Source organism: Neofelis nebulosa, chromosome 8 (assembly GCF_028018385.1).
Source record: "Neofelis nebulosa isolate mNeoNeb1 chromosome 8, mNeoNeb1.pri, whole genome shotgun sequence".
NCBI lineage: Eukaryota > Metazoa > Chordata > Mammalia > Carnivora > Felidae > Neofelis > Neofelis nebulosa.
The window spans coordinates 131028018-131055128 of NC_080789.1; the positions used below are offsets into that span (position 1 = coordinate 131028018).

General features: G+C 39.2%; 1 protein-coding gene across 2 annotated transcripts in view; it reads left to right on the forward strand.

The window, feature by feature from the left end:
- The window catches only part of CCDC3 (coiled-coil domain containing 3), a 194840-nt gene extending 170042 nt beyond the window's left edge, over positions 1-24798 (forward strand). The window contains exon 6 of one of the 2 annotated variants that reach the window (XR_009247785.1): positions 22223-22331. Coding sequence is in view for 1 of the 2 variants with exons in the window: in XM_058681884.1 (XP_058537867.1) it covers positions 22223-22498 (276 nt within the window). In the remaining variant the exon portion in view is untranslated. Of the gene's footprint in view, positions 1-22222 lie in introns of both variants that reach the window. The other variant, XM_058681884.1, reaches the window with a different exon arrangement.
- Positions 24799-27111: the final 2313 nt, after the last annotated feature.

Consider the following 27111-nt stretch of genomic DNA (forward strand, 5'->3'; position numbering starts at 1 on the left):
GCACATAGCTGTCCAGTTTTCCCAGCACCATTCAATAGAGACTTTTTTTTCTCCATTGTATATTATTATCTCTTTTGTTAAATATTAATTGACTATATATGTGTGGGTGTATTTCTGGGCTTTCAGTTCTGTTCTATTGATCTGTGTGTCTTTTTGTGCCAGTGCCATACTGTTTTGAGTATTAGAGCTTTGTAGTATATCTGGAAATTTGGTATTGTGAAACCTCCTGGTTTGTTCTCAAGACTGCTTTGCCTATTTGGGGTCTTCTGTGGTTCCATATGAATTTTAGTATTTTTTTGTTCTAGTTCTGTGAGAAACAGTATTTATATTTTGATAGGTATTGCACTGAACTTGTAAACTGCTTTGGGTAGTATGGGCCTTTTCACAACATTCTTCCAGTCCATGAGTATGGCATATCTATTTATTTGTGTCACTTATTTCTTTTATCACTGTCATAGTTTTCAGAATGAAGGTCCTTTACCTAATTGGTTAAATTTATTTCTAAGTATTTTATTTTCTTTGATGCAGTTGTAAATGGGATTGTTTTCTTTATTTCCCTTTCTGCTATTTCATTATTAGTGTACCAGAAGACCACAAATTTCTGTGTTTTGATTTTGTATCCTGCAACTTTACTGATTTATAAGATACAGGTTTTAGGGGAATTTTAAGATTCTCTCTATATAGTATCATGTCATCTGCAAATAGTGATAATTTACTTCTTCTTTACTAATTGGATACCTTTTGTTTTTCTTGTCTGACTGCTGTGGTTAGGATTTCCAGTACTATGTTGAATTAAAGTTCCACTGGTGTGTTGAGAGTGGACATCCTTGTCTTGTTCTTGATCTTAGGGTGAAAACTTTCAGCTTTCACCATTGAGTTTGATGTTAGTTATGTGTGTGTCATATATAGCCTTTACTGTATCGAGGTGTATTTTTTCTATACCTATTTTCTTGAGAGTTTTTATTATGAAGAGCTGTGAATTTTGTCAAACACTTTTTCTGCATGTATTGAAATGATCATATGGCTTTTTATCCTGCATTTTGTTAATGCGATCTATCACATTGGTGGATTTGGATTTATTGAACCATCTTTACATCCCTGAAATAAATATCACTTGATTATAGTGAATGATCATTTTAATGTATTGTTGAAAGTGGTTTGCTGATATTTCATTGAGGATTTTTACATCTATGTTCATCAGGGATATTGGTGTGTAATTTTTTTTTTTTTTTGTAGTGTCTTTGTTTTGTTTGGGTATCAGGCTAACGCTGGCCTCACGGAATGTATTTGGAAGCTTTTTTGTCTCTTCTACTTTCTGAAACAGTTTGCAAGGGATAGGTATTAACTATCCTTTAAATGTTGCTAGAATTCACATGTGAAGCCAGCTGGCCTGGAATTTGTTGGGAATTTTTTGATTACCCATTGAATTTTGTTACTATGAATTAGTCTGTTCAGATTTTCTATTTCTTCCTGAATCAGTCTTGAAAGATTTTATGTTTCTTGGAATTTTATCCATTTTTTCTAAGTTGTCCAATTTGTTTGCATACAATTTTTATACTTTCTTTTTCATCTCTGATTTTGAGTCCACTCTTTTTTTCCTTGATTAGTCTGGCTAAAGGTTTATCAAGTTTGTCTTTGCACAGAACCAGCTCTTAGTCGCACTGGTATTTTCTATTTTATTTCTAGTCTCTTTCATTTACTTCTAATCTAATCTTTATTATTTTCTTCCTTCCACTAACTTTGGCTCTGTTAATTTTTTTCCTCATATATGTGTAAGGTTAGATTTTTTTGAGATTTTTCTTGCTTTTTGAGATAGGTTTGTATCATTATAAACTTCCTTCCTAGAACCACTTTTGCTATATCCCAAAGATTTTGGGCCATTGGTTTTCACTTTGTTTCAAGGTGTGTCTTGATTTCATCTTTAATTTTTTTATTGACTCACTGATTGTTTAGTAACATGTTGTTTAGCCTCCATGTGTGCATGTTTTTTTCCAGTTTTTTTTTCATACATAAATGATTTCGAGTTTCATCCCGTTGTGGTCAGAAAAGATGTTTGATACAATTTCTGTCTTCTTAAATTTATTGAGACTTGTTTTGTGGCCCTAACATGTGATCTATCCTGGAGAATCTTCCATGTGCATTTGAAATACTGTGTTTTAGGCATTTGGAGGTGGAACATTCTGGATAGATCTGTTAAATCTGAATGTGTCATTTAAAGCCACTGATTTCTTAATGATATTCTGTCTGGATGATCTATCCATTGATGTAAGTGGGGTAAGTGGGGTGTTCAAGTGTTCTATTACTGTATTACTGTCAGTTTCTCCCTTCATGTTTATTATTATTTGCTTTATATATTTAGGTGCTCCTATGTTGGGCCCTTAGATATTTATATCTAAGGGATATATCCTCTTGTTGGACAGATTTCTTCATCATTATGTAATGACCTTTTCTGTCTTTTGTTAGCTTTGGTTTTAAAATCGCCCCCCCCCCCGATATAAATATTGCTATCCCTGTCTTTTTTTGCTTCCATTTACATGAAGTATTTTTTTTTCATCCTTTTATTTTCAATCTGTATGTGTCTTTAGGTGTGAAGTTAGTTTCAGGTAGGCAGCATATAGATTTTTTGTTTTTCTTGTTTTTTTTTTGTTTTGTTTTGTTTTTTTATCCAGTTGGTCACATATGTCTTGATTGTAGCATTTAGTCCATTTACATTTAAAATAATAATTCTTTTTAATGTTTATTTTTGAGAGAGAGTGGAGCAGGCGAGGGGCAGAGAGAGAGGGAGACACAGAATCCAAAGCAGGCTCCTGGCTCTGAGCTGACAGCACAGAGCCCGATGTGGTGCTCAAACTCACGAACCCTCAAATCATGACCTGAGTTGAAGTCAGATGCTTAACCAACTGAACCACCCAGGGGCCCCAACATTTAAAGTAATTATTGATAGGTATATACTTGTCATTTTGTTCATTGTTTTCTGGTTGTTTATGGTTGTTTCTCTCTCTTCTCTCTTGCCTTGTGGTTTGATGGTTTTCTTTAGAGTTATGCTTGGATTCCTTTCTCTTTATTATTATTTTTTGTGTGTGTCTATTACAGGTTTTTGTTTGTGGTTACCATGGAGTTCATATATAACATCTTATGTGGATAGCAAACTTAAGTTGCTGGTCACTAAAGTTTGAAACCATTCTAAAAGCACTCAATTTTTACTGCCCCCTTCATATTTTATGTATACATCACACTTGACATTTTTTTACTTTGTGTATCCTTTGACTAATTATTATAGATTTCATTTCATCAATAGGTTTGTGTGATACTCTCCATACTGCCTTTATAAGTGATTAATCTATTATTTTTACTATGTGTTTGCTTTTATCTGTGTAATTTTTTCATTTCATACCTTTTTTCTAGTTATGGTGCTTTTCCCTCCAACTTAAATAAACTTGTCAAGTAGAGTATTCTTTACTGTAGGTTTTTGGCTTTTATTGAATATACTGTGCCACTCCTTTCTGGCCTGTAAAATTTCTGCTGATAAATCACACGGTAACTTCAAGGAATTTCCCTTGTATGTTGCTATTTTTTTTCCTTCTTGCATTTAAGTTTCTCTCTTTATATTTAATCCTTGTCTTTTTAATTATTATTTGTCTTGGTGTGGACCTCACTGAGTTCATCTTGTTAGGGGTAGTCTGTGTTTCCTGGACCTGGATGTCTGTTTCCTACCCCAGATTAGGAAACTTTGCAGCTATTATTTATTCAAATAGGTTTTCTGCTACTTTGTCTAACTCTTCTCATGGGAGAAGAATTCCCTAGAACGGGAATGCTATTATGCTTGCTGATGTCACAAGAGGTCTCTTTAATGTATCCTCATTTTTAATAGTTTTTTAACCTTTTAATTCCAGTTAACATACAGTGTAATGTTAGTTTCTGGTATACAATATGGCGATTCAGCTTCTGGTGCTTATTACAAGAAGTGCACTCCTTGATGCACATCATGTGTTTAACACATTCTCCACCCATCCCCACCATCCCTCTGGTAATCATCAGTTTGTTCTCAGTAGTTAAGAGTCTGTTTCTTAGTTTGACTCTTTTTCTTCCTTTTGCTTGTTTCTTTTCTTAAATTCCACATGAGTAAAATCATATGGTATTTGTCTTTTTCTGACTGACTTATTAGCATAAGTATTATTAGCATAATACTCTCTTGCTCCATCCATGTTGTTACAAATGGCAATATTTCATTCCTTTTTATAGCTCAGTAATATTCAATTGTATATGTATATATATCACATCTACTTTATTCATTAATTAATCGATGGACACATGGGCTGCTTCCGAATCTTGGCTATTGTAAATAACACTGCTGTAAACACAGAGGTGCACTATCCCTTTGAATTAGTGTTCTTATATTCTTTTTTTAAATGTTTTTGAGAGAGGGAGAGCACAAGTGGAGGGGTAGAGAGGAAGGTGGACAGAAGATCTGAAGCAGGCTCTGCACTGACAGCAGTGAGCCCAATGCAGGGCTCAAACTCATAAACTGTGAGATATGACCTGAGCTGAAGTTGGACGCTCAACTGAGCCCCCCCAGGTGCCCCAGCATTCTTGTATTCTTTGAGTAAATACCCAGGAGTGTGATTATTGGATCATAAGGTAGTTCTATTTTTAACAGTTTGAGGAACTTCCATACTGTTTTCCACAGTGGTTCCACCAGTCTGCATTCTCACGGACAGTGCAAGAGGGTACCTTTTCCCACATTCTCACCAACACCTGTTGTTTCTTGTTTCTTAATTTTAGCCATTCTGACAGTTGTGAGGTGATATCTCATTGTAGTTTTGATTTGCATTTCCCTAATAAGTGATGATGAACATTTTTTCATGTATCTGTTGGCCATCTGGATGTCTTCTTTGGAGAAATGTCTGTTCATGTCTCTTGCCCATTTTTAATTGAATTATTTGTTTTTGAGGTGTTAAATTGTATCAGTTCTTTCTATTTCTTGGATATTAACCCTTTATTGGATATGTCATTTGCAAATATCTTCTCCAATTCTACAGGTTGCCTTTTGATATTGTTGTTTCCTTTGCTGCTTAGAAGCTTCTTTTTTTTTTTTTAATTTTTTTTTCAACGTTTTTTATTTATTTTTGGGACAGAGAGAGACAGAGCATGAACGGGGGAGGGGCAGAGAGAGAGGGAGACACAGAATCGGAAACAGGCTCCAGGCTCTGAGCCATCAGCCCAGAGCCTGACGTGGGGCTCGAACTCACGGACCGCGAGATCATGACCTGGCTGAAGTCGGACGCTTAACCGACTGCGCCACCCAGGCGCCCCATGAAGCTTCTTATTTTGATGTAGTCCCAATAGTTTTTTTTTTTTTTTGCTTTTGTTTCCCTTGCCTCAGGAGACCTATCTAGAAAAAAATTGCAATGGCCAATATCAGAGAAGTTATTGCCTGTGCTCTTTTCTAAGATTTTTATGGTTTCAGGTCTCACATTTAGGTCTTTCGTCCATTTTGAATTTATTTTTGAGTATGGTATAAGAAAGGGGTCCAGTCTCATTCTTTTGCATGTTGTTGTCTAGTTTTCCTGACACCATTTTTTGAAGAGGTATTTTTCTCCTTTGGATATTCTTTCCTACTTTGTCAAAGATTAATTGATCATGTAATTGTGGGTTTATTTTTGGTTTTCTACTGTGTTCCCTTGATCTATGTGTCTATTTTTGTGCCATACCACACTGTTTTTATATACTACAGCTTTGTACTGGAACCGGAGGTCTGGAATTGTCGTGTCTCTAGCTTTGCTTTTATTTTTCAAGGTTGCTGTGGCTGTTCAGGGTCTTTTGTGGTTCCACACACATTTTAGAATTGTTTGTTCTAGCTCTGTTAAAAATGCTGGTGGTATTTTGATATGATTGCATTAAATGTGTAGATTGCTTTGGGTAGTATAGGCATCTTAACAATATTTGTTCTTCCAATCCATGAGCATGGAATATCTTTCCATTTCTTTGTGTCTTCAATTTCTTTCATCAGTATTTTATATTTTTCAGAGTACAGGTCTGTCACCTCTTTGGTTAGGTTTATTCCTAGGTATCTTATTGGCTTTGGTGCAGTTGTAATTGACATTGATTCCTTAATTGCTCTTTCTGCTGTTTCATTATTGATGTATAGAAATGCAACAGATTTCTGTACATTCATTTTGTATTCTGCAACTTCACTGAATTCATTTATCAGTTCTAGTAGTTTTTTGGTGAAGTCTTTGGGTTTTCTATATGTAGCATCACGTCATCTGCAAATAATGAAAGTTTGACTTCTTCCTTGCTCATTTGGATAACTTTTGTTTCTTTATGTTGTTTGATTGCTGTAGCTGGGACTTCTAGTACTATGGAAAAAAGTGATGAGTATCAACATCCTTGTCTTGTTCCTGACCTTAGGGGAAGAGCTCTCACTTCTTCCCCATTTAGGATGGTATCAGTTGTGGAATTTTGCTATATGGCCATTATTATGTTGAGGTATGTTCCCTCTAAACCTATTTTGTTGAGGGTTTTATCATGAATAGATGTACTTTGTCAAGTACTTTTTCTGCATCTATTGAAATGATCTTATCCTTTTTCTTATTGATGTAATGTGTCATGTTGATTGATTTGTGAATATTGAACCAACCTTGCAACCCAGGAATGAATCCCACTTGATCATGGTGAATGATTTTATTAATGTATTGTATTCAGTTTGCTAGTATTTTGTTGAAGATTTTTGGATCTATGTTCAACAGACATGTTGGCCTGTAGTTCTCTTTTTTGGTGGGGGTCTCTATTTGGTTTTGATATCAGGGTAATGCCTCGTAGAAGGAATTTGGAAGTTTTACTTCCATTTCTATTTTTTAGAATAGTTTGAGAAGACTAGATATTAACTCTTCTTTAAATGTTTGGTGGAATTTGCTTGTGAAGACATCTGGCTCTAGACTTTCGTTGGACATTTTTTGATTAATGATTGAATTTCTTTGCTGGTTATCAGTCTGTTCAAACTTTCTATTTCTTCCTGTTTTAGTTTTGGATAGGTTATATGTTTCTAGGAATTTATCCATTTCTTCTAGGTTGTCCAATTTGTTGGCATATGGTTTTTCATAATATTCTAACTGTTTGTATTTCTGTGGTGTTATTTCCCCTCTCTCTTTTGTAATTTTGAGTCCTTTCTCTTTTTTTCCTGCTAAATCTGGCTGAAGATTTATGAATTTTATTGATTTTTTTTCAAAGAAATGTCTCCTGGTTTCATTGATCTGTTTTATTGTGTGTGTGTGTGTGTGTGTGTGTGTGTGTGTGTGTGTGTGTGTGTTTAAGTTTCTATCTCATTTATTTCTGCTCTAATCTTTATTATCTCCTTCCTTCTGTTCACTTTAGGCTTTGTTGTTCTTTCTCTAGCTTCTTTAGGTGTAAGGTTAGGTTGAGATTTTTCTTGCTTCTTGAGGTAGGCTTGTATTGCCAAAAATTTCTCTCTGTGCTACTTTTGCTGCATCTCAAAGGTTTGAACCATTTTGTTTTCATTTGTTTCCATGTACTTTTTTATTTCTTCTATTATTTACCGGCTGGCTTATTCATTGTTTAGTATCATTTATTTGTGGTCTTTCCAGAGTTTTTCATGTGGTTGGCTTGTAGTTTCATAACATTGTGGTCAGAAAAGATGCATGGTATGACTTCAGTCTTGAATTTGTTGAGGGTTGTTTTGTGGGCTAATATTTGATCTGTTCTGGAGAATGTTCCATGTGCACTTGAATAGAATATATATTCTGCTGTTTTAGGATGGAATATTCTAAATATATCTGTTAAGCCCATCTGGTCCAGTGCGTCATTCAAAGCCTTTGTGTCCTTACTGATTTTCTGTTTAGATGATCTATTGATTTAGGTGTGCTGTTAAGTTACCCTAATGTTACTGTATTTTATTAATTCCTTTATGTTTTTTATTAACTGTTTCATGTATTTGGGTGCTTTCATGCTGGATGTGTCATCATTTACAATTGTTATATCTTCTTGTTGGAGTGTACCCTTTATTATTATGTAGTGTCCTTTGTTTCTTGTTACAGTCTTTGTTTCAAAGTCCATTTTGTCTGATAATAGTATTGCTGCTCTGGCTTTGATATCCATTTGTGTGATAGATTTTCTCCATCCCCTCACTTTCAATCTGCAGGTATCTTTAGGTCTAAAATGAGTCTCTTATAGTCAGCATATAGATGGGTCTTTTATTTATTTTTAAATTTTTAAATTAATATTTTAGTTTTTAATTTTTATTTATTTTTTTTGAGAGAGCGAGCATGAATGGGAGAAGGGCAGAGGGAGAGAGAGAGAATCTTAACCTCCAGCTCAGTGTGGAGCCCCATGTGGGGCTTAATTTCATGACTGTGAGATCATGACCTGAGTAGAAATAAAGTGTTGGACGCTTAACAACTGAGCCACCCAGGTGCCCCAAGATGGGTCTTTTATTTTTTTATGTATTCTGTCAACCTGTGTCTTTTGATTGTAGCATTTAGTCCTTTTACATTCAAAGTAATTAGTGATAGATATATATGTACAGCCATTTTATTACTTGTTTTGTGGTTGTTTCTGAGGATTTTCTCTGATCCTTTCTTTCTCCCTTTCATGGTTTGCTTGTTTTCTTTAGTGATATATTTGGATTTCTTTTTCTTTATTCTTTGCATATTTATTAGTGGTTTTTAATTTGTAGCTGCCATTAGGTTTTTATATACCATCTTTTGCATATAGAAGTCTATATTAAGGTTTTTAAAATTTGAACCTATTCTTTACTCCTTTCCACATTTTTGGCATATAGTATCATATTTTACATCCCTTTATTTTGTGAGTTCCTTGAGTGATTTTTTACAAAAATACTCATTTTTTCTGCTTTTGTTTTTCCTTTCCACCCAGAGTCCCCTTTAGTATTTTTTGCAGGGCTGATTTAATATTCATGAACTCCTTTAGTTTTTGTTTGGGAAACTCTATCTCTCCTTCTATTCTGAGTGATAGTCTTGCTGGAAAGAGCATTCTTGGCTATAGATTTTTCCCCTTCAGCACTTTGAATATATCATGCCACTTCCTTTTGCTTTTAAAGTTTCTGGTGCAAAATCCCTTGCTAGCCTTGTGGGGTTTCCCTTATATGTTACTGTCTTCTTTTCATGCTTTTAATATTTTTTACCACTATATTTTGCCATATTAATTACTGTATATTTTGGTGTAGATCTGCTTTTGTTGAGTTTGTTGGGGGTTCTGTTTGTATCCTGGATCTAGATATCTATTTCCTTGCCCAGATTAGGTAAGTGTTCAGCTGTTGTTTCTTGAAATAAAGTCTCTGGCTCATTTTCTCTCTCTTCTTCTTCAGGGACTCCTATAATACAAATGATAATACATTTGATTGAGTCAGTCACTGAGTTCCCTAGGTATTCTCATTTTGCATAATTCTTTTTTTCTCTCTTTTATTCACCTTGGTTGCTTTCCCTTACTCTGTCTTATAGGTCATTCACTTATTTCTCTGCTTCTTCCAGCCTGCTGTTCATTCCATCAAGCATGTTCCTCATTTTGTTAATTAAGCTCTTTTTCTCTCCTATGTTAATCCTTATCTCTGTGTTAAGGATCTCAGTGATGCCTTCCACTCTTTTCTTAAGCCCAGTCAGTATCTTCATGATCATTAATTTAAGTTCTCTATCAGGCATGTAACTTATATCTGTTTCACTTAGGTCTCTGGCCATGGCCTTGTCCTGTTCTTTCATTTGGGACAGCTTCCTCTGTCTTCTCATTTTGTCTAAGTCTCTGTGCCTGCTTCTTTGTTAGGAAAGTCAGCTGTTTCCTGTTCCTGAGGGTAATTGCTTTATGAAGAAGAAGTCCTATAGGCCCTACCATGTAATGTTCTCTGTTCCCCAGGGTGTGGAACTTCAGGGAGTGTCTCCAATGTGTGCTGTCTCCACTCTGCTGTTTAGCCCTGGCCCTTTTATCTTTCAGGCCAGTCCTCTGCAGAGGGTCTCTTTGCCTGTTGTGGGGAGTGTTTGGCCCCTGACCTGAATGTGAACTAAGTGTGTTCCGGTGTGCTTGTGAAATGAGACCTATCATCACACTGTCAGAACAGAGGCTCTGCAAAACTCCTGGGTCAGGTGAGGCAGTGTGGGTAAGGCTTTGGACTGGTCTTCCGGGGAATGGGGATTGCCACGATGGGACTAAATCAATAATGACTGGGAAGGGCACTTCCACCAGAGCGAGGAGGACAGAGGTCTTGGTGTAAGCAAGTTAGGTAGCCAGTGTCTTCTCTGCACTGGTCCCTGCACGTGATCCTGTGGTTATGCAAAAGGGTGGGAGAGGGAAATGGCACCTGCCAGTTCCTCTGTGCCTGAAGGGGTCTCTCCATGAACACTGTCTCTCTGGGACATGCTCTGAGATGAACAAATAACCTCCCCACTGTGTGCCCCAGGCACTCTTTGGATCACTATTTCCATGCTGTCTGTCAGGGGCTTTCTGCCCTGCCTTCTTTCCAACAGCAGTCCCATTGCCCTCTGGGCTCTCTCCAAGCCAAGCCCACTGACCTTTAACTTCAGGCTTTAAGCCCCAGTGATTGCCAAAAGTCATGAAATTTGTCCTCTCTTACTTTTTAAGCTAATTGCTACAGGGATTCATTTCCCCCTGTGCATTCCCCTGTCTTTCTGGGTATTCCCAGACACCCATCTGTCTTTCATCCTTCTCCATGACCTCACTGAGCATGATGTTTCTCTCCCAAACCATGTCTCCACCCTTTATGCCTTCTTCAATGTAGTCTCTTCAACCTTTACTTGTGGAGTTTGTTCTGACCATCTTCAGGTTGATTTCTGGGGTATTTAGGATGATTTGATAATTACCTAGTTCTATTTGTGGGACAAGGTGACCTTAGGGGTCCTCTTACTGCTGCCATCTTCACCTCTTCTTTAATATACTTTTATCTTTTGGCTGCTCAGCGTGGTTACTTTCCATTACTCTGTCTTCCAGCTAGTTAATCCATTTTTCTGCATCCTGTAATCTTCTGTTGATTCCCTCTAGTGTATTTTTCATTTCAGTTAGTGTATTCTTCAACTACCTTTATATATTTTTGTCTCTTTGTTGAAGTTCTCACTGAGTTTATTTTTCCTTCAAGTCCACTACCTTTATGACCATCACTTTGAACTCTTTATCAACTATATTGCTTATCTGTTTCATTTATCTCTTTTACTGTGCTTTTGTCTTTTTTTTTTTCATTCAAGATACATGCCTCTGTCTCCTCATTTTGTCTAACTCACTTCTATGTATTAGGTAGACCAACTACATCTCCAAGTTTTGAAAGTAGTGGCTTTATGTAGATGGGATCCTGTAGTTCCCTGTAGTTTAATCCCCTCTGGTCACTAGAACCAGGTGCTCCAGGGTTGTCCTCTGTGTGGGCTGTGTATGCTTTCTTGTGGCTGAACCATGACTGATGTGAGCATGCTGGTTAGTGGACGTGGCCCTCAGCTCAGCTGGCTGCAATGACGCACTTTACATGCCATGGGCACACTGGTGTATAGATCTTGCTCCATATGTGACCAATTTAGAGGCTGGGCTGGCAGGTAGGCAGGGTTGGCACTCAGCCTGGGTGTCTGCACTTACTACTAGGACTACTCTGGGTGTGCTGATGAATAGCGCTTTCTCCCTGGACAGCCAATGAAAGCCTTGGCTGCAGGAGCAGTGGGTGTACTGGTATGTGGGGTTAGCTACCTCCTACCCCAGGGTAGGAGTCACTTCTGAGAGGTGTCAGTCCCATCCTAGGCCTGCTTGCTGGGTGTGGTGTGGTGGGAGTCACTTTTGAGGACTGCCTGCCAGGGTGGGGTATGCTCTGCTAGCAAGGTAGATGTGACATCCATTGCTAATACTCTAAGTATTGTCTAGTCTGGGAGAGGGCAAGAAAGATGTTACCTGTCAGCACTTTTGTTCCTAGAGAAGTCTCTTGCAGATTGCTGCCTTTCTGGCACTTGTCTTAAAATTAGTCAACAGATCTCTTTCACATGTGTCCGAGGTGCTTTTCAAACTGCGTTTGGACAGAGTTATTTGGGATGCTGGGTCTTTAAGGGTGGAAACTTCATTTCCTATCACTCTTAGGGTCTTCTGGAATTAAGAACCACAGATTTTCAATGCCAGGCATTACGGGGACTTGTTTTCCTAGTGTGAGTCCCTAGGGCAGGGGGTGGTGCCCTGTGTGGGGTCTGATCCCCTCTCTTTTGTGATTGGTTGTGTCAGAGGGTTTGGTTCCTGACTACATTTCTCCCCCTTATTACCCCTTTCAGTGGGGCCTTATCTCTACCCGTAGCTGTGGAAGGACCTGCTCTACCAGTCTTTGGGTTGTTTTCAGGGAGAGTTGCAATACATGTAGTTGTTGTCTAATTGTGTCTGTGGGACAGGTTGAGGTCAGGATCCTCCACCATCTTCCCAGTTTACCCCTGGTTGTTTTTTTCATTTTGTTCATGGTTCCTTTGCTGTGCAGAAGCTTTTTAGTTTGATGGAGCCTCACTTGTTTACTTTTGGTTTTGTTGCTTTTTTGTTTTGGCATGAAACCCAAAAATTCATTTCCAAGACTGATGTCTAGGAGCTTATCCTTTATGTGTTCTTTTAGGAATTTAATATTTTCAGGTCTTGCATTTAAGTCTTTAATTCATTTTGAATTAATTTTTGTGTACAGTGTAAGATAAGGGTCTAGTTTTCCCAGCACCCTTTATTGAAGAAACTGTGTTTTCTCCCTCATATATTCTTGCCTCCCTTGTTGTAAACTAATTGATTATGTGTGCACAGGTTTGTTTCTGGACTCTGTTCTGTTGATCTATGTATCTGTTTTTGTGCCAGTATCATACTATTTGATTACGATAGCTTTGTGATATAGTTTGAAATTAGGAAGTGTGTTGTCTCATCTTTGTTGCTCAAAATTGCTTTGGGTATTCAGGGTCTTTTGTGGTTACATAAAAACTTTATGGTTATTCTTTTTCTGTGAAAAATTCTATTGGAATTTAGATAGGGATTGAATTGAATCTTAAAGTTTTCAGTGTATAGGTCTTTAACCTCTTTGGTTAAATTTATTCCTCGGTTTCGTATACCTTTTGATGCAGTTGTAAATGGGTTTTTAAATTTCTATTTCTGGTAGTTATAAGTGTATACACTAATAACAGTGTATACACAGCTGATTTTTATATTTTTGTCTCCTGCAATTTTGTTGAACTTGTGTATCCTAATAGTTTTTTGTTTTTTTTTGGAATTTTAGGGTTTTCTACATGTAATATCCTGTCAACTGCAACTAGTGACAGCTTTACTTCTATTCCAATTTGAATGCCTTTTTTTTTTTTTTTTGCTTAATTGCTGCAGCTAGGACTTAAAAGTGGTGAGACTGGGAATCCCTATTTTGTTCTTGATTTTAGGGGAAAAGCTTTTAGCATTTCACCGCTGAGTATGATTTTAGCTGTGGGCTTTTCATATATGGCCTTTATTGTGTTGAGGTACGTTCCCTTTATAACACTCTGAGAGTTTTTATCATGAAGTGATGTTAAATTTTGTCAACTGATTGTTCTGCATTGATTGAGATGATCATATGGTTTTTACCCTTCATTTTATTAATGTGATACATCACATTGATGGAATTACAGATGTTGAGCTACACTTGCATCCTTGGAATAAATCCTATTTAATTGTGGTGTATGATCTTATGAATGTATTATTGAATTTCATTTGCTAATAATTTGTTTTCTGTAGTGTTCTTGTCAGATTTTGGTGTCAAGGTAATTACTGGCCTTATAAAATGAGTTTGGAAGTTTTGCACACGGGGTGGTATTGATATTTCCTTAAATGTTTGGTAGAGGGATGCCGGGGTGGCTTAGTTGGTTAAGTGTCCAACTTCAGCTCAGGTCATGATCTCGCGGTTCGTGGGTTGAGCCCTGCATTAGACTCTGTGCTGACAGTTCAGAGCCTGGAGTGTGCTTCAGATTCTGTGCCTCCCTCTCTCTCTGCCCCTCCCTGCCCCTCTGTCTCTCTCAGAAATAAATAAACATTAAAAAAATTTTTTTTGATGGTAGAATTCACCATTGAACTATCTAGTTCTGGACTTTTTTTGGCAGGTGTTTTGAGTATGGATCACAGATTTAATGTACTTACTAGTAATTTGTTTTTTTCTATTCCTTCATAAATTCACTCTTGGTACGTTGTATGTTTCTAGTAATTTATCCATTTCTTCCCAGTGTCCAATTTTAGTATATAATTGCTCGCAGTAGTCTCTTAAAAACCTTTGTATTTCTGTGGTAACGGTTGTAACATCTCTTTGATTTCTAGCATATTCTGCTTATCTTTTCAGAAAATCACTTCTTAGTTTCACTAATTTTTTTTGTTGCCTTTTTATTCTCTATTTCATTTATTTCTGGTCTGATCTTTAGACTTTGTATTTTTTTCCTTTCCTAGTTTCTGGAGATGTAAAGTTAGGTTGTTTATCTGAGATTTCTTGTTTCTCAGATTTTGCTGTATTTCTGTAAGTTTTGGTATGTTGTTGTTTTCAATGTTTATTAATTTTTGAGAGACAGCACGAGCAGGGGAGGGGCAGAGAGCGAGGGAGACACAGAATCCAAAGCAGGCTCAGAGCTGTCAACACAGAGCCTGAGGTGGGGCTCAAACTCAGGAACCGTGAGATCATGACCTGAGCTGAAGTCTGACTCTTAACCAACTGAGCCACCCAGGGGCCCCTGGTGTTGTTTTTTGGTTTTGATTACTTGTTTGACCTATGGGTCAGGAGTATGTTTAATCTCACATATTTGTGAATTTTCCAATTTTCTTATAATTAATGCCATTTTGGTTTGAAAAGCAGCTTGATATTTGGGTTTCAGTCTTTTATTAAGATGTATGATGTGATGCCAAATATAGGATTGATCAGGGAGAATGTTCCATGAGCATTTCAGAAGAATGTATATTCTGTTTCTGCATTAAATGGTCTGTATATATCTGTTAGGTCTATCTGGTTTCAGATGTACTTTAAGTAGAATTTTCCTTATTGTTTCCTCTGCATAATCTATTCATTTTTTGATGGGGTGATTGTAAAGTCCCCCATTATTGTATTACTGTGTATTTTGGCCTTTAGGTATGTTAATATTTCCTCTGTATATTTAGGTGATCCTCTATAGGGTAAGTAAATATTTGCAAATGTTATATCCTTTTGATGAATTGATTCCTTTATCTGTGTTTATTATAGCCTTTACCCTAAACTCTATTCTTTCTAATAACAGTGTGGTTACCCCAGATTTCCTTTAATTTCCATTTGCATAGATATCTTTCCATCTTTTCACCCTCAGTCTATGTGTTCTTAAAGCAGAAGTGACTCTTTTGTAGGCACCAGATAGATGGGTCATGTATTTTATCCATTAAACCACTCTTTGTCTTTTGATTGGAACATGTGGACCATTATATGTATGAATTGCCATTTTGTTCATTGTTTGCTGGTTGTTTTATAATTCCTCCATTCCTTTCTTTTTCTCTTGCTCTCTTATTTGATTTGATGATATGATTTTCATATATTGTTACCCTTTCACCTTGAAGAACAGTCTTTAATATTTCTTGAAAGGTGGGTCTAGTAGTGATGAACTCTTCTTTTACTTGTCTGGAAAACTCTCTGTTTCAATTCTAAAGGACAGTTTTGCTAGGTAGGGTATTCTTGGTTGGCAGGGTTTTTTTTCTTCTCTTTGTATCTATAGCCATACCTCTGGGATATTGTGGGCTCTGTTCCAGACCACCAAAATAAGGTGAATATTTCAATAAAGCAAGTAAAGTGAAGCATTTGGTTTTCTAGTGCATATAAAAGTTATGTTTACATTGTACTGTGGTCTGTTAAGTGCACAGTAGTATTATATCTTAAAAACAATGAGTATACATTAATTGTAAAACACTTTGCTAAAAATTACTAATCATCATCTTAGCTTTCAGTGAGTAGTAATCGTTGATGGCTGCTGACTGATCAGGAGAGTGGCTACAAAAGGTAGCGGTAACTGGCAAAATTCCCTTAAGACAACAATGAAGTTTACCATAATGATTGACTTCTTTTCATGAAGGATTTCTCTGTAGCATATGATGTTGCTTGATAGTATTTTCCCAGTAGTAGAACTTCCTTTTCAAAATTGGAGTCAATCCTCTCAAATCCTGCTCTGCTGATTCTCAACTAAATTTATGTCGCATTCTAAATCCTTTATTGTCATTTCAGCAATCTTCACAGCATCTTCACCAGGATTAGATTCCATCTCAAAAAGCCACTTTCCTTGCTCACCTATAAGAAGCAACTCCTGATCCAAGTTTTATCATGAGATTGCAGCAATTCAGTCCCATCTTCAGGGTCCACTTCTAATTCTGGTTTTCTGTTTCCACCTCATCTGCAGTTGCTTCCTCCACTGAAGTTTTGAACCCTTAAAATCATCCATGAGGGTTGGAATCGACTTTTTCCAAACTTCTCTTTATGTTGATGTTTTAACCTCTTCCTATGAATCATGAATGTGCTTAATGGCATCTAGAATAGTGAATCCTGGGGCACTTGGATGGCTCAGTTGGTTAAGCATCCAACTTCAGCTCAGGTCATGATCTTGCAGTCTGTGAGTTCAAGCCCTGTTTTGGGCTCTGTGCTGGCAACTCAGAGCCTGGAGCCTGCTTCAGATTCTGTCTCCCTCTCTCTACACCCATCCCTGACTCATACTCTGTCTCTCAAAAATGAATGTTTTAAAAAAATTCAGAAAAGTGAATCCTTTCCAGAAGGTTTTCCATTTATTTTACCCAGATTCATTGGAGGAATCACTATCTGTGGCAGCTAAATCTTTATAAAGTGTATTTTTAGCAATTAGATTGAAATATAAAGTGACTTCTTGAGAGGCACCTGGGTGGTTCAGTTGGCTAAGCATCTGACTCTCAATTTCAGCTCAGGTCATGATTTTGCGGTTCATGAGATGGAGCCCCTCATTGGGCTCTGTGCTGTCAACAGCAGAATCCCTGCTTGGGATTCTGTCCCTTTCTGCCCCTTCTTTGCATGTGCTCTCTCTCTCAAAGTAAATAAGTAAAACTTAAAAAAAAAATGATTCCTTGATCCATGGGCTGCAAAATGGCTGTTGTGTTAGCAGGCATGAAAACATTAATCTCATTGTACATCTCCATCAGAGCTATGGGGTGACCAGTTGCATTGTCAATGAGCAATAGTATTTTTAAAGAATTTGTCTGTTCTTTGAGAGCAGTTTTCAACAGTGGGCTTAAAATATTCAGTAAACCATGTTGTAAATAAATGTGTGTTCACCCTGCTTTTTAGTTCTATTTATAAAACACAGTAGGTGTAGCATAATGCCTGAGGGCCCTAAGATTTTCAGAATGGTAAATAAGCATTGGCTTCAACTTAAGGTCACCAGCTTCATTAGCCTTTAGCAAAAGAATCAGTCAGTCCTTTGAAGTTTTGAAGCCGGGTATTAACTTCTTCTCCTTAGCTATGAAAGTCCTAGATGGCATCTTCTTCCAATAGAGTGCTGTTTCATCTACGTTGAAAATCTTTTAGTGTGGCCGCCTTCATTAATTATTTTAGGTAGATATTTTGGATAACTTGCTGCAGCTTCTACATCCGAACTTGCTGCTTCACCTTGTGCTTTGATGTTATGGAGATGGTGTCTTCCTTAAACCTCAAGAACCAACCTCTGCTAGCTTCCCACTTTTCTTCTGTAGCTTCCTCACCTCTCTCAGCCTTCAAAGAATTAAAGAGAGTTAGGACCGTTCTGTGATCTTATAGCTGGTTTGATCCTCTCTCCAGACCACTAAAACTTTCTCCTCATCAGCCATAAGGCTGTTTAGCTTTCTTATCATTTGTGTATCCACTGGATTAGCACCTTTAATTTCCTTCAAGAAATTTTACTTTGCGTTCACAACTCAGTTAACTGGTGTAAGAGGTTTGGCTTGAGGCTTGTCTCAGATTTTGCCACTCCTTCCTCACTAAGCTTAATTATGTCTAGCTTTTGATATAAACCGAGAGATATGTTCACATATCTCTTGAACACTTAGAGGCCACTGTAGGGTTATAAATTGGCCTAATTTCTCTGTTGTTGTGTCTTGGAATAGGGAGGCCCAAAGTGAGGGAAAGAGAATGGGAATGGCTAGTTGGTGGAACAGTCAGAACACACAAAGTTCACCTTCTTATGTGGTTGATGGCACCCCAGAACAAGAGTAACATCAGAGATCATTGATCACCATGGCATATAATAATGAAAAAGTTTAAAATATTTCAAGAATTACCAAAATGTGACACAGAGACACAAAGTGAACAAATGTTGGGAAAATGGCACCAATAGACTTATAAAACAAATTGCCACAAATCTTCAACTGGTAGAAAATGCAATATTTGTAAAGCACAGCAAATATACCATGCAAGTTTCTATGGGCTTGCAAAACTTCTGCTGAAAAATCTGCTGATAGTCCTATGTTTGGGGGGAGTCCATTATACATAATAATTTTTTTGGTATTTTTGCTGTTTTTAAGATTTCCTCCTTGTCTTTAAATTTGATGCTTTAATTTTAATGTATCTCAGTGCTCATCTCTTTGGGTTTATCTTATTTAATATTCTGTGCTTCCTGCCGTTGCACACCTGTTGCCTTCCCAAAGGTTAGGGAAGCTTTCAGCCATTATTCTTTAAGTACATTCTCTGCCTCTTTCTCTCTTCCTCTTTTGGACCCCATAATGTGAATGTTGGTCTGCTTGATGTTGTCCCGTAAGTCCCTTAAGCTATTTTCACTCTTTTTCAATCTCTTCTCTTTTTGCTGTTCTAATTGGATAAGTTCCACTGACCTGTCTTTGAGTGCATGGATCCTTTTCCTGTTTCTTCAAGTCCGCTGTTTAACACCTCTGTAGCATTTTTCTGTTCAGGTGTTGTATTCTTCAGCTCTGTCACTTCCATTAAGTACTTTCTTATATTTTCTTTTTGTTGAAATTCTCACCTGGTTCATGCATTATTCTCGGGAACTCTGTGGACATCTTTTATCACTATTCTTTGAACTTATTGTCAGGTAAATCACTTACCCTGATTAAGGTCTTTTTCTGGGGTTTTATCTTGTTGTTTTGTTTGGAACATATTACTCCATTTCTTCATTTGATCTCTGTACTGGTTTCTATGCATTAGATAAAATAACCAAGTCTCCCAGTCTTGAAGGAATGGCCTCATGTTGGAGATAAACCATATTATTCTCCTCTGGCTTAGCTCTTGATTGTCTCTCAGCATTTGTGATTGTCCAAGCAGCTTACTTTATTCTTAGTAGCTCCCAGTGGTGGAGGCTATGCCAAGACCTTTTAGTGTCTCAGAGGGGCAGATCTCAGTCCGCATCTGGATTCATGCCAAATTGGAAGCCAGACCTTCTGGTATCAACTTTTAAAGTTTATAGATACATTTCTTTCAGGGGAGAGATGGGCATTTTTGTCTGCTCACTCTGTGCTGAGCTCTGTGGTGATAGTTAAGAAGTGTTTCTTTGGTTGTTGTGGTCATGATGAACCCCTGAACATATGCCATGCTCTCAAGGGACATGTCCTGTGTGTCAGACACAAAAGCCAGGGTGCCAGATGTGTACACCAACTCCTTTCTTGGGAACGCTGGTGATGGAGGGAGAACGTGAAGATGACTCCCACTGGCCTCCACTCTCTTGGGAGAGTCTTATCAGTAGGCATTTTGTTGTGTGTGAAATTAGAAGCCTGCTTATTAGGTCAAAACTTTGAGATAAACAAATATGCCTCTTACACAGAAGGGTTGGGTGCTTTTCAATCTGCTGCCTCTGTACTAGGCCCTGGAGGGTGGTAGCCATTAGGCCTTTAAGAATGGTTTTAGTTTTGTATAGCCTGTGAGTATCATGGACACAAGCCCTGGTGACTTTCAAAGCTACCTGTTGCAGGGGCTCATCTCTCAGGTACACATCTTAAAAGTTTGAGTGCCAGATAGGGGGTTCAAATACTTTGCTCCTCAAGGAGAAGCTCAGAGCTGTGAGTTCCCTCCCAATTGTGGGGGTGGCACTAGGGTTGGGGTTGATGACAAGTGTGTCAGCCTCTTGTACATATTTCAGTGTAGGATCTTTGCTTGTTTCCATAATATTCCGGAGTCACTCAACTAGTTTGTGGATGTCTTTCAGAGGAAAGTGTTCTTTAGGTGGCTGTATCTTTGGTGTGTCCATGGGAGGAGAGGAGTCCAGGATCCTCTTATGTCACTGTCTTGAACTGGTGCCCTGTCTCTTGGTTTTTTCATAATAACCATTCTAATAGGTAGGAGATGATATCTGATTGTGGTTTGGATTTTCGTTTCTCTAATGATTCGTGCTGTCTAGCACCTTTTCATATATCTACCAGCCCTACTTAGGTATTTTTAGAAAAATATATTGAGGTCCTCTGGGTGAGAGAGGCTGGAACTATCTCATGGATCACGGCAGGGTCCCTAGGTAAGAATGAGGTCTCTCTGCCTCTTACCTGATACATGGGGTCGCCAATGCTTCTCCTGGGACCTTTGGCATATTATGCTGGATCCCATAGCTCTCTCAAAGGCACTATTGCTTAGGGATGGATGGTCAATTTTTGTTGTGGGATGAGGGGACAAAAATGAGAGATGTCTTCAGACAGTATTATTTGTTTTTGTATATATGTTTGTACATGGGGGAGTATTTTTTTTTCATGTTTTTTAATGTTTGTTTATTATTGAGAGACAGACACAGAATCCGAAGTAGGCTCCAGGCTCTGAGCTGTCAGCACAGAGCCCGACACAGGGCTCCAACCCACAAACCGCAAGATCATGACCTGAGCTGAGCTGAAGTCAGTTGCCCAAACGAGACACCCAGGTGCCCCCAGGGGGGAGTATTTTTTTTAATAAAATTTGTCGTCAGGTTAGCTAACATACAGTGTGCTCTTGGTTTTGGGGGTGGAGTCCCCCATCACTTACGTCCAACACCCAGTGCTCATCCCAACAAGCGCCCCCCTGCTCAATGCCCATCACCCATTTTCCCCTCTCCTCCTCACTCCCATCAACCCTCGGTGTGTTCTATTTAAGAGTCTCTTATGGGGGAGTATTTCTATGAGATGAAGTTCCAAAATGACTAGGTCACAGGCTACATGCAGTTTTCATTTTGGTACATATAGCCAAATCACTTTTTCTAGAGGTTTATATTCACGGTACAGAAGTGCCTATTCCTGCAAACACTGACTTTTTGATTTTACCAATCTGAAAGAGAGCAATTCATTATAGCTCTAATTTGCATGAATCTTATTTATATTCTTTGTGTATTTTAAAGATTTTATTTTTTAAAGTAATCTCTACATCTACATGGGGCTTGAACCCACAATCCCAAGATCAAGAGTCACATGCTCTACTGACTGAGCCAACCCGGTGCCCCACTTTTTGTATTTTTCTGTCTGGGGTTTTGATCTTTAACTTGTTGATTTACTACAGCTCTTTTTTGATTGGAGTAACAAAATTTAGAATATCTTTTCTGTTAAAAAAAAAAAAAAGAACCAGGTGGCTTAGGTAAGAAACAAAAACTCAGTTTTACACCTAGGTGGCTCAGTTGGTTAAGCTTCTGACTTCTGCTCAGGTCATGATCTCACGGTTAGTGAGTTTGAGCCCCGTGTCAGGCTCTGTGCTGACAGCTTGGAGCCTGCTTCAGATTCTGGGTCTCCTTCTCTGTCTCTACCCCTCTCTCGCTCGTGCTCTGTTTCTTTCTTTCTCATGGTCTCTGCCATGACCAGAACAATTTCCAGAGTGGGGGTATCTGATGCTTACTGTACACAATGCCCGTTCAGTAGAAATGCCCTGAAAGCCCTCTATCAACGATCCTCAAACGTTGACTTGACTGGAAAATGTTTTAAATACAGGTTAGAATTGAACAAAGTTGCTGAATCAGCACAAAAAGGGAAAGATCACAAGCCCCCTCAGGAAATCAATGGTATACACGTTGGTAAGCATTTAAAAAGACAAACAACGCCCTTGTGCTTAAAAATTAAATTGTTGAAGGTACCCAAATACCGAAAGCAAAAGAGGGGCTTTATATTTGCCATGAGGACGGGGTTCACAGGGTGAGACAGAGAAGGGGCCTTGAAGGTAATCCTCATCCTGGGGTTGGGGCTGTTGGCTAGGTCAGGGTCTGTGTTGTTGGGTACTTGGCAGCACCCAGGAAAATTGCCCTGGGGAGGTTATAATGAAACTCACCTGCCTCTCCCATGGCCTTTGCTTTCCCAGCTCATGTGTTCATCAGTGCAGAAGGCCCTGTTTGAGGAGGAGGACCATGTGAAGAAACTGCAGCAGAAGGTGGCCACCCTTGAGAAGCGGAACAAGCAGCTTCGGGATCGGGTGAAGAAGGTCAAGAGGTCGCTGAGGCAGGCCCGGAAGAATGGGCGCCACCTGGAGCTAGTGAACCAGAAGCTCAGTGAGAAGTTAGCGGCTGCAGCAGGTTCCGTCCCACACATTAATGCCCTGGGGCAGGAGCCACCCGCTGCCACCTACCTGCGGGGGTAGCAGGGACTGAGCAGTGGCCTTGCCTGGCCCTGCTAGAGCATGCTGCCTCTTACCAGGGAATGTGAAGGGATAGCAGGTTTGTCTGTGCACTCTTGTAGATGAATTCTAAATATGAATTTGGTCGAGCGTCATTGCTTAAAGGGGCAAGTCTTGCTTATTTCCTTGGCTGCTGGGCTCCCTTCCCTCCCTGTCTTGCTCCCAGGCCTGGTGCTTGCCAGTCCAGAGCCAGGAAGATCCTGGAGTGTCACGTGCTTGCCTAGGGCCTGTCCACCCTGGAAAGTGTGCTTACTGTGGAAAGAACATTTTAGAATCTCTAGCTGCACAAGAACCCAGGGGTTCAGCCTTATTTCAGAGGAGAAGCAGTATGATCTCAGCTCGGAGCTCCAGGACCACCATTAGTTCTGAGGAGGGATCTATAGCAAGTCGTGGAACCTTCTGATGTCTTATTTGCTACATTTTTGGAAGGAGGATGGCAGTCTTGCAAAGCACCCAAGGATACCTGTAAATAAACCTGTGCATGGTGTCCCTACCCCTGCCAGCATTTCCTCACAGCTGAGGCATTGTAAGACTTCATATAAGGTCTTAACAGGTAGCGTACTGAGTTGCCGCAGGGGGTGGGGGTGGGGAGCAGGTAATCGAGTAATATGAATTATACCTGATTTCTAACACCAGTTACCCAGAGCTAAAGAGGACACCTATGGGTCACTTTAATCTAAAGGGGAATTGCCTTTATGGACTGGCCATGTTTTAGCAAACCATGTTCCTGAGCTGGAAGAGTCTGACCACTATCTCAGCCACTGCTAAATGCTAGCATGGCTTGCTCATTAACTCCATCTAGCTGCTCTGATTTTGAGGTGAGTTGACCCAGTACACTATTAACTTACGTTCTGCAAAGACACCTCCTTACCTAATGGAGTCAAGTTTACCATCCAGGCAGTTCTACAGAGTCTTGCCGCAAGCATTTTCACGGCAAACATTTTTGCCACGTAACACATTAGCTGTAAGGTAATGTTGCTGTCAGAGATGAAATGACTAGTTGATAGTTTAATTTCTCCACTGACAGAGTTCCCATTTTTATATTGCATGAATCTTAGCCCTCCTAATGGGCTATACAGTGACCAGTACACATGGTGGCCTTAAAATGGTGCATGATAACTACATATATGGACTTGATAGAAAAATACAGCAACAAAACTATCATGCAAAATGGTAATTCATGAGTTGAAATAACTCGGCTAGAAAAGCATTACAACATCTATCTAGAAGGCTTTCATCATATGATACAAAGCTTAGTTACAACTGTGCATCCTCGTATTTGGAAAACTAATACCTCTCTTAATGTAACATGAAAAAAATATTTCTTATGTCCTTTTTAAGGCTCCTCTTTTATTTTTGTTAATTTATCTTTTATGGCCACATTGCCTTCTGGCCAATGTGTTATGCAGTGAAAATGCTTGTGGCAGAGATGCCTACAGTGAAAATACCGGACATGGTTCCAGTAATGTCAGACATGGTTCCAGGCATTCCAAGCACTTTCCACCTCCCTGGACTGTCCAATCCTGGGAGGAATGTTTTCACATGAGTCCACATGTCAGTGCATCCAGTTTTGTACATAGTCAGAACTCTTCACCCTCTTTGGAAAGACAGCTTCAAAGACAGTGCAAGTAAAAAGAGTATCCACTAGGTCCAACATCTGAGCCCTTACTTTAGTAGCATTTGATCTAGTCCCAGTTGTGTTACTCAGAAGGTAGCTGAGTGGCCGTCTTGTGATTGTCTTCTGATGGACCTCCAAATCTACAAGTCTCCTTTCTGTGCTGTTCCAGATGGAACCTGCAGGTTCCTCATCAGGAAATCTCCCCCTAGACCACCCCAGACACTTCAGTGCTTGATGATGTTGTCCTTTCCATTAGAAATGGCAATTATACTGTCAGATCTCCCTTCCACTGCTTGTAGGAAAACCAAGTTCTTGCTCTGGCAGCTGGTTGGGAGGATGGACATGCGTCACTTGAGGGGCAAGCTGATGCTCAAGGGGAGAAGTCTACACCCTGGACTGGATGGAATGGCAGCTTTTGCTTCATTTCCAAGCTTCTGCTGCTCCTTTATAGCTGCATTCTTCATAGCATGATACAATGGTTAATTCTTCCTGGGGCCATTTCATTAAAGCACTTTTGCTTCCACCCAAGGGAATGACAAGCCTAAGGGTGATTTACAGCTAGTGTTTTGAGAACTGTGGAACTGGATCCCTACAGATGCATTATGTTCAACCTTTTTAATAAATATGAGCAGTATTTCAGCCACAATGGTAAGGCGATGTGTGTTTCTTGTGGGTCAGGGAGATTTTAGTATTTCCAGCTTTGGCCTGGAGAAGTACTTTAGATCCTTTTGGGGAAGCATCTATGAGTAACACCTGGTGCACATAGGAGACTGAGCTCAAATCGCCTTTGATGCTCTCCTGGGAATATGGCCTGCCCCCCCCCCCCCGCCCCCCTCTTTCCCAGGGTTCCCTTCTCTCAACACACCTGCAGAAAAGCAGTGGTATCCAGGTCTGCTCCTCCTAGGGGACAAGTAGCTTCATTAATCAATGTTTGCAAAAATATATTTGAATCTCTTGCCAAAGGGAACTCCCCAGTTATCTGCTGCCTTGTCATCCTACTGTGGCCCTTGCAACTGTTTATTGTACTAGTGGAAATTTTTTATGCACTAAGGATCCAAGAATTGCTCCAAAATGTATAGGCTTAACCAACCTGTTGTAGCTTTCTCTCTGAGATGCAGACCACTGTTTAGTTCTACTTTGGAAAAGTCAATAGGCCTCCTCAAACCCCAAAGTCACAAAATAAATGAGAGGCAGACACAATCTAGAATATTTCAACTATAGACCCAGGAGTTACAGCTGCAACATGTGAACCACAGCTAGTGTGGGGTGGGTCCTTAGGTCTCCAAAGTTTGTTTGTGAATGCCCTTGTTGGACTCCAGACCACTGTTTCTACTGATACTGCTTTTTTTTTTTTTATACCAGGCTATGTCACCCTTTTCCTGGTAAGAGAAACAACAGAGAATGTCCCTTCTGTGGTGCAAGGTCCCGTCTCCCTTAGGGGAGAGAGAACACAAACTCAGATCACAATGACTTTGAATCAAATTGTTCATTCAGCAACAGCCCATGTTCTAAAATGGTGTAAAAAATCAAGTACTCAGAGTATTCAGCTTTTTAATCTATATTATCTCATTTACTAGCTCTAATAATTTTATAAAATAGTGATCCTATTGCTCATTCTTAATCTGGACTTTCAAGAGATTAAATGAATTGCACAGTGACCACTGTCAGTATAGGTAGCCAATCAAGGATTCAACTCCCTCTTGATTTCACTATTATCCTGATTTTATAGGTTAGCAAGTATAAACACTACTACCTCAAAGGCTGTTCAGAAGATTGAATAAAAATTTTCATTTAAATGCTTAGCTTGGCTCCTGACACACTGCAAGCACTCAATAGATAGCACAAGAATAATTTTTGTTTCTAATATTCACCACAAAGGCCCGACCAATGCATGTCAGAAATAAGAGCACATTTGGTGGGATTCTATATTAAATTCTACCCTCCTTTCCATTCACCATACACCGTCTCCAGTTCTTTTTCATGTTCCTTTCTGAGCCACCTCCCTTTTTCTCACAATCAGAAGCTGTTCCTCCAAATTTGCCAAGAAAACACGGCACATCAGAAATGTGTTTCCCCAATTTCCTTGAATATCACTCACACCATGTAGTTCTGCCATCCTTTTCTCCTCCCTTTCACCCCAAAGGCAGGCACATCCCTATTGACCACATCCAGCGTCAAGCCCATTTCTGTTATCTTGAATTCATATTTCTCCTCTCAAAACCCAGCTCCCCCCCCCCACAATGTTTTCTTTTTATTGTAAACACTTCCCTCATTGGGGACTCCTCCTATTATCAAGCGATGCTCAATTCTCCCCAGCCTAAGGGGATAAAAACCCTCAGAAACACAGTTTAGAAAATATAGAGGCAACTTTAAAGATGGCAACATGGAAGGCTCCTGAACTCCCCTCCTCCCACAGACACACTGAATGAACAGTGACACATGGAACAATTCCATCTGAAAGAAACCCTTAAATTAGCTGAGCAAGTCTTACACACTGGAGGAACTAAATGCATCCATATCAAAGTGAGTAGAAAAGGTTTAGGCACACTCTTACCATAAGTGGTGCCTACACACTGCACAGTGCCATACAATCGGGAGAGAATCTCCGAATACCAGCTTTTCTTTGAGAGAAGACTTTGGATGCCACATCTACAACCCCAACTTCTAAGACTCCCATCTGAGGGACAAGCCCTCAAAACACCTAGCTCTGAAAGCCAACGGGATTTGTGTCCACAAGCCCTACAAGGCTATAGCAAACAAAGGCAGTTACTAATGGGCACAGGTACACTCAACTCCAGCTGTCACATCAAAATCAGCACAGAGGGAGCAGGAAAATAATACCTACTAGTCTTTTCCTGAATGGGGTCTATTTTGCTACTTTAAAAATTGCTTCCCAGAGGAGGAGGTTCAAGACGGTAGTATAGAAAGATCCTGTTCTGACATCCTTCCACTGACACAA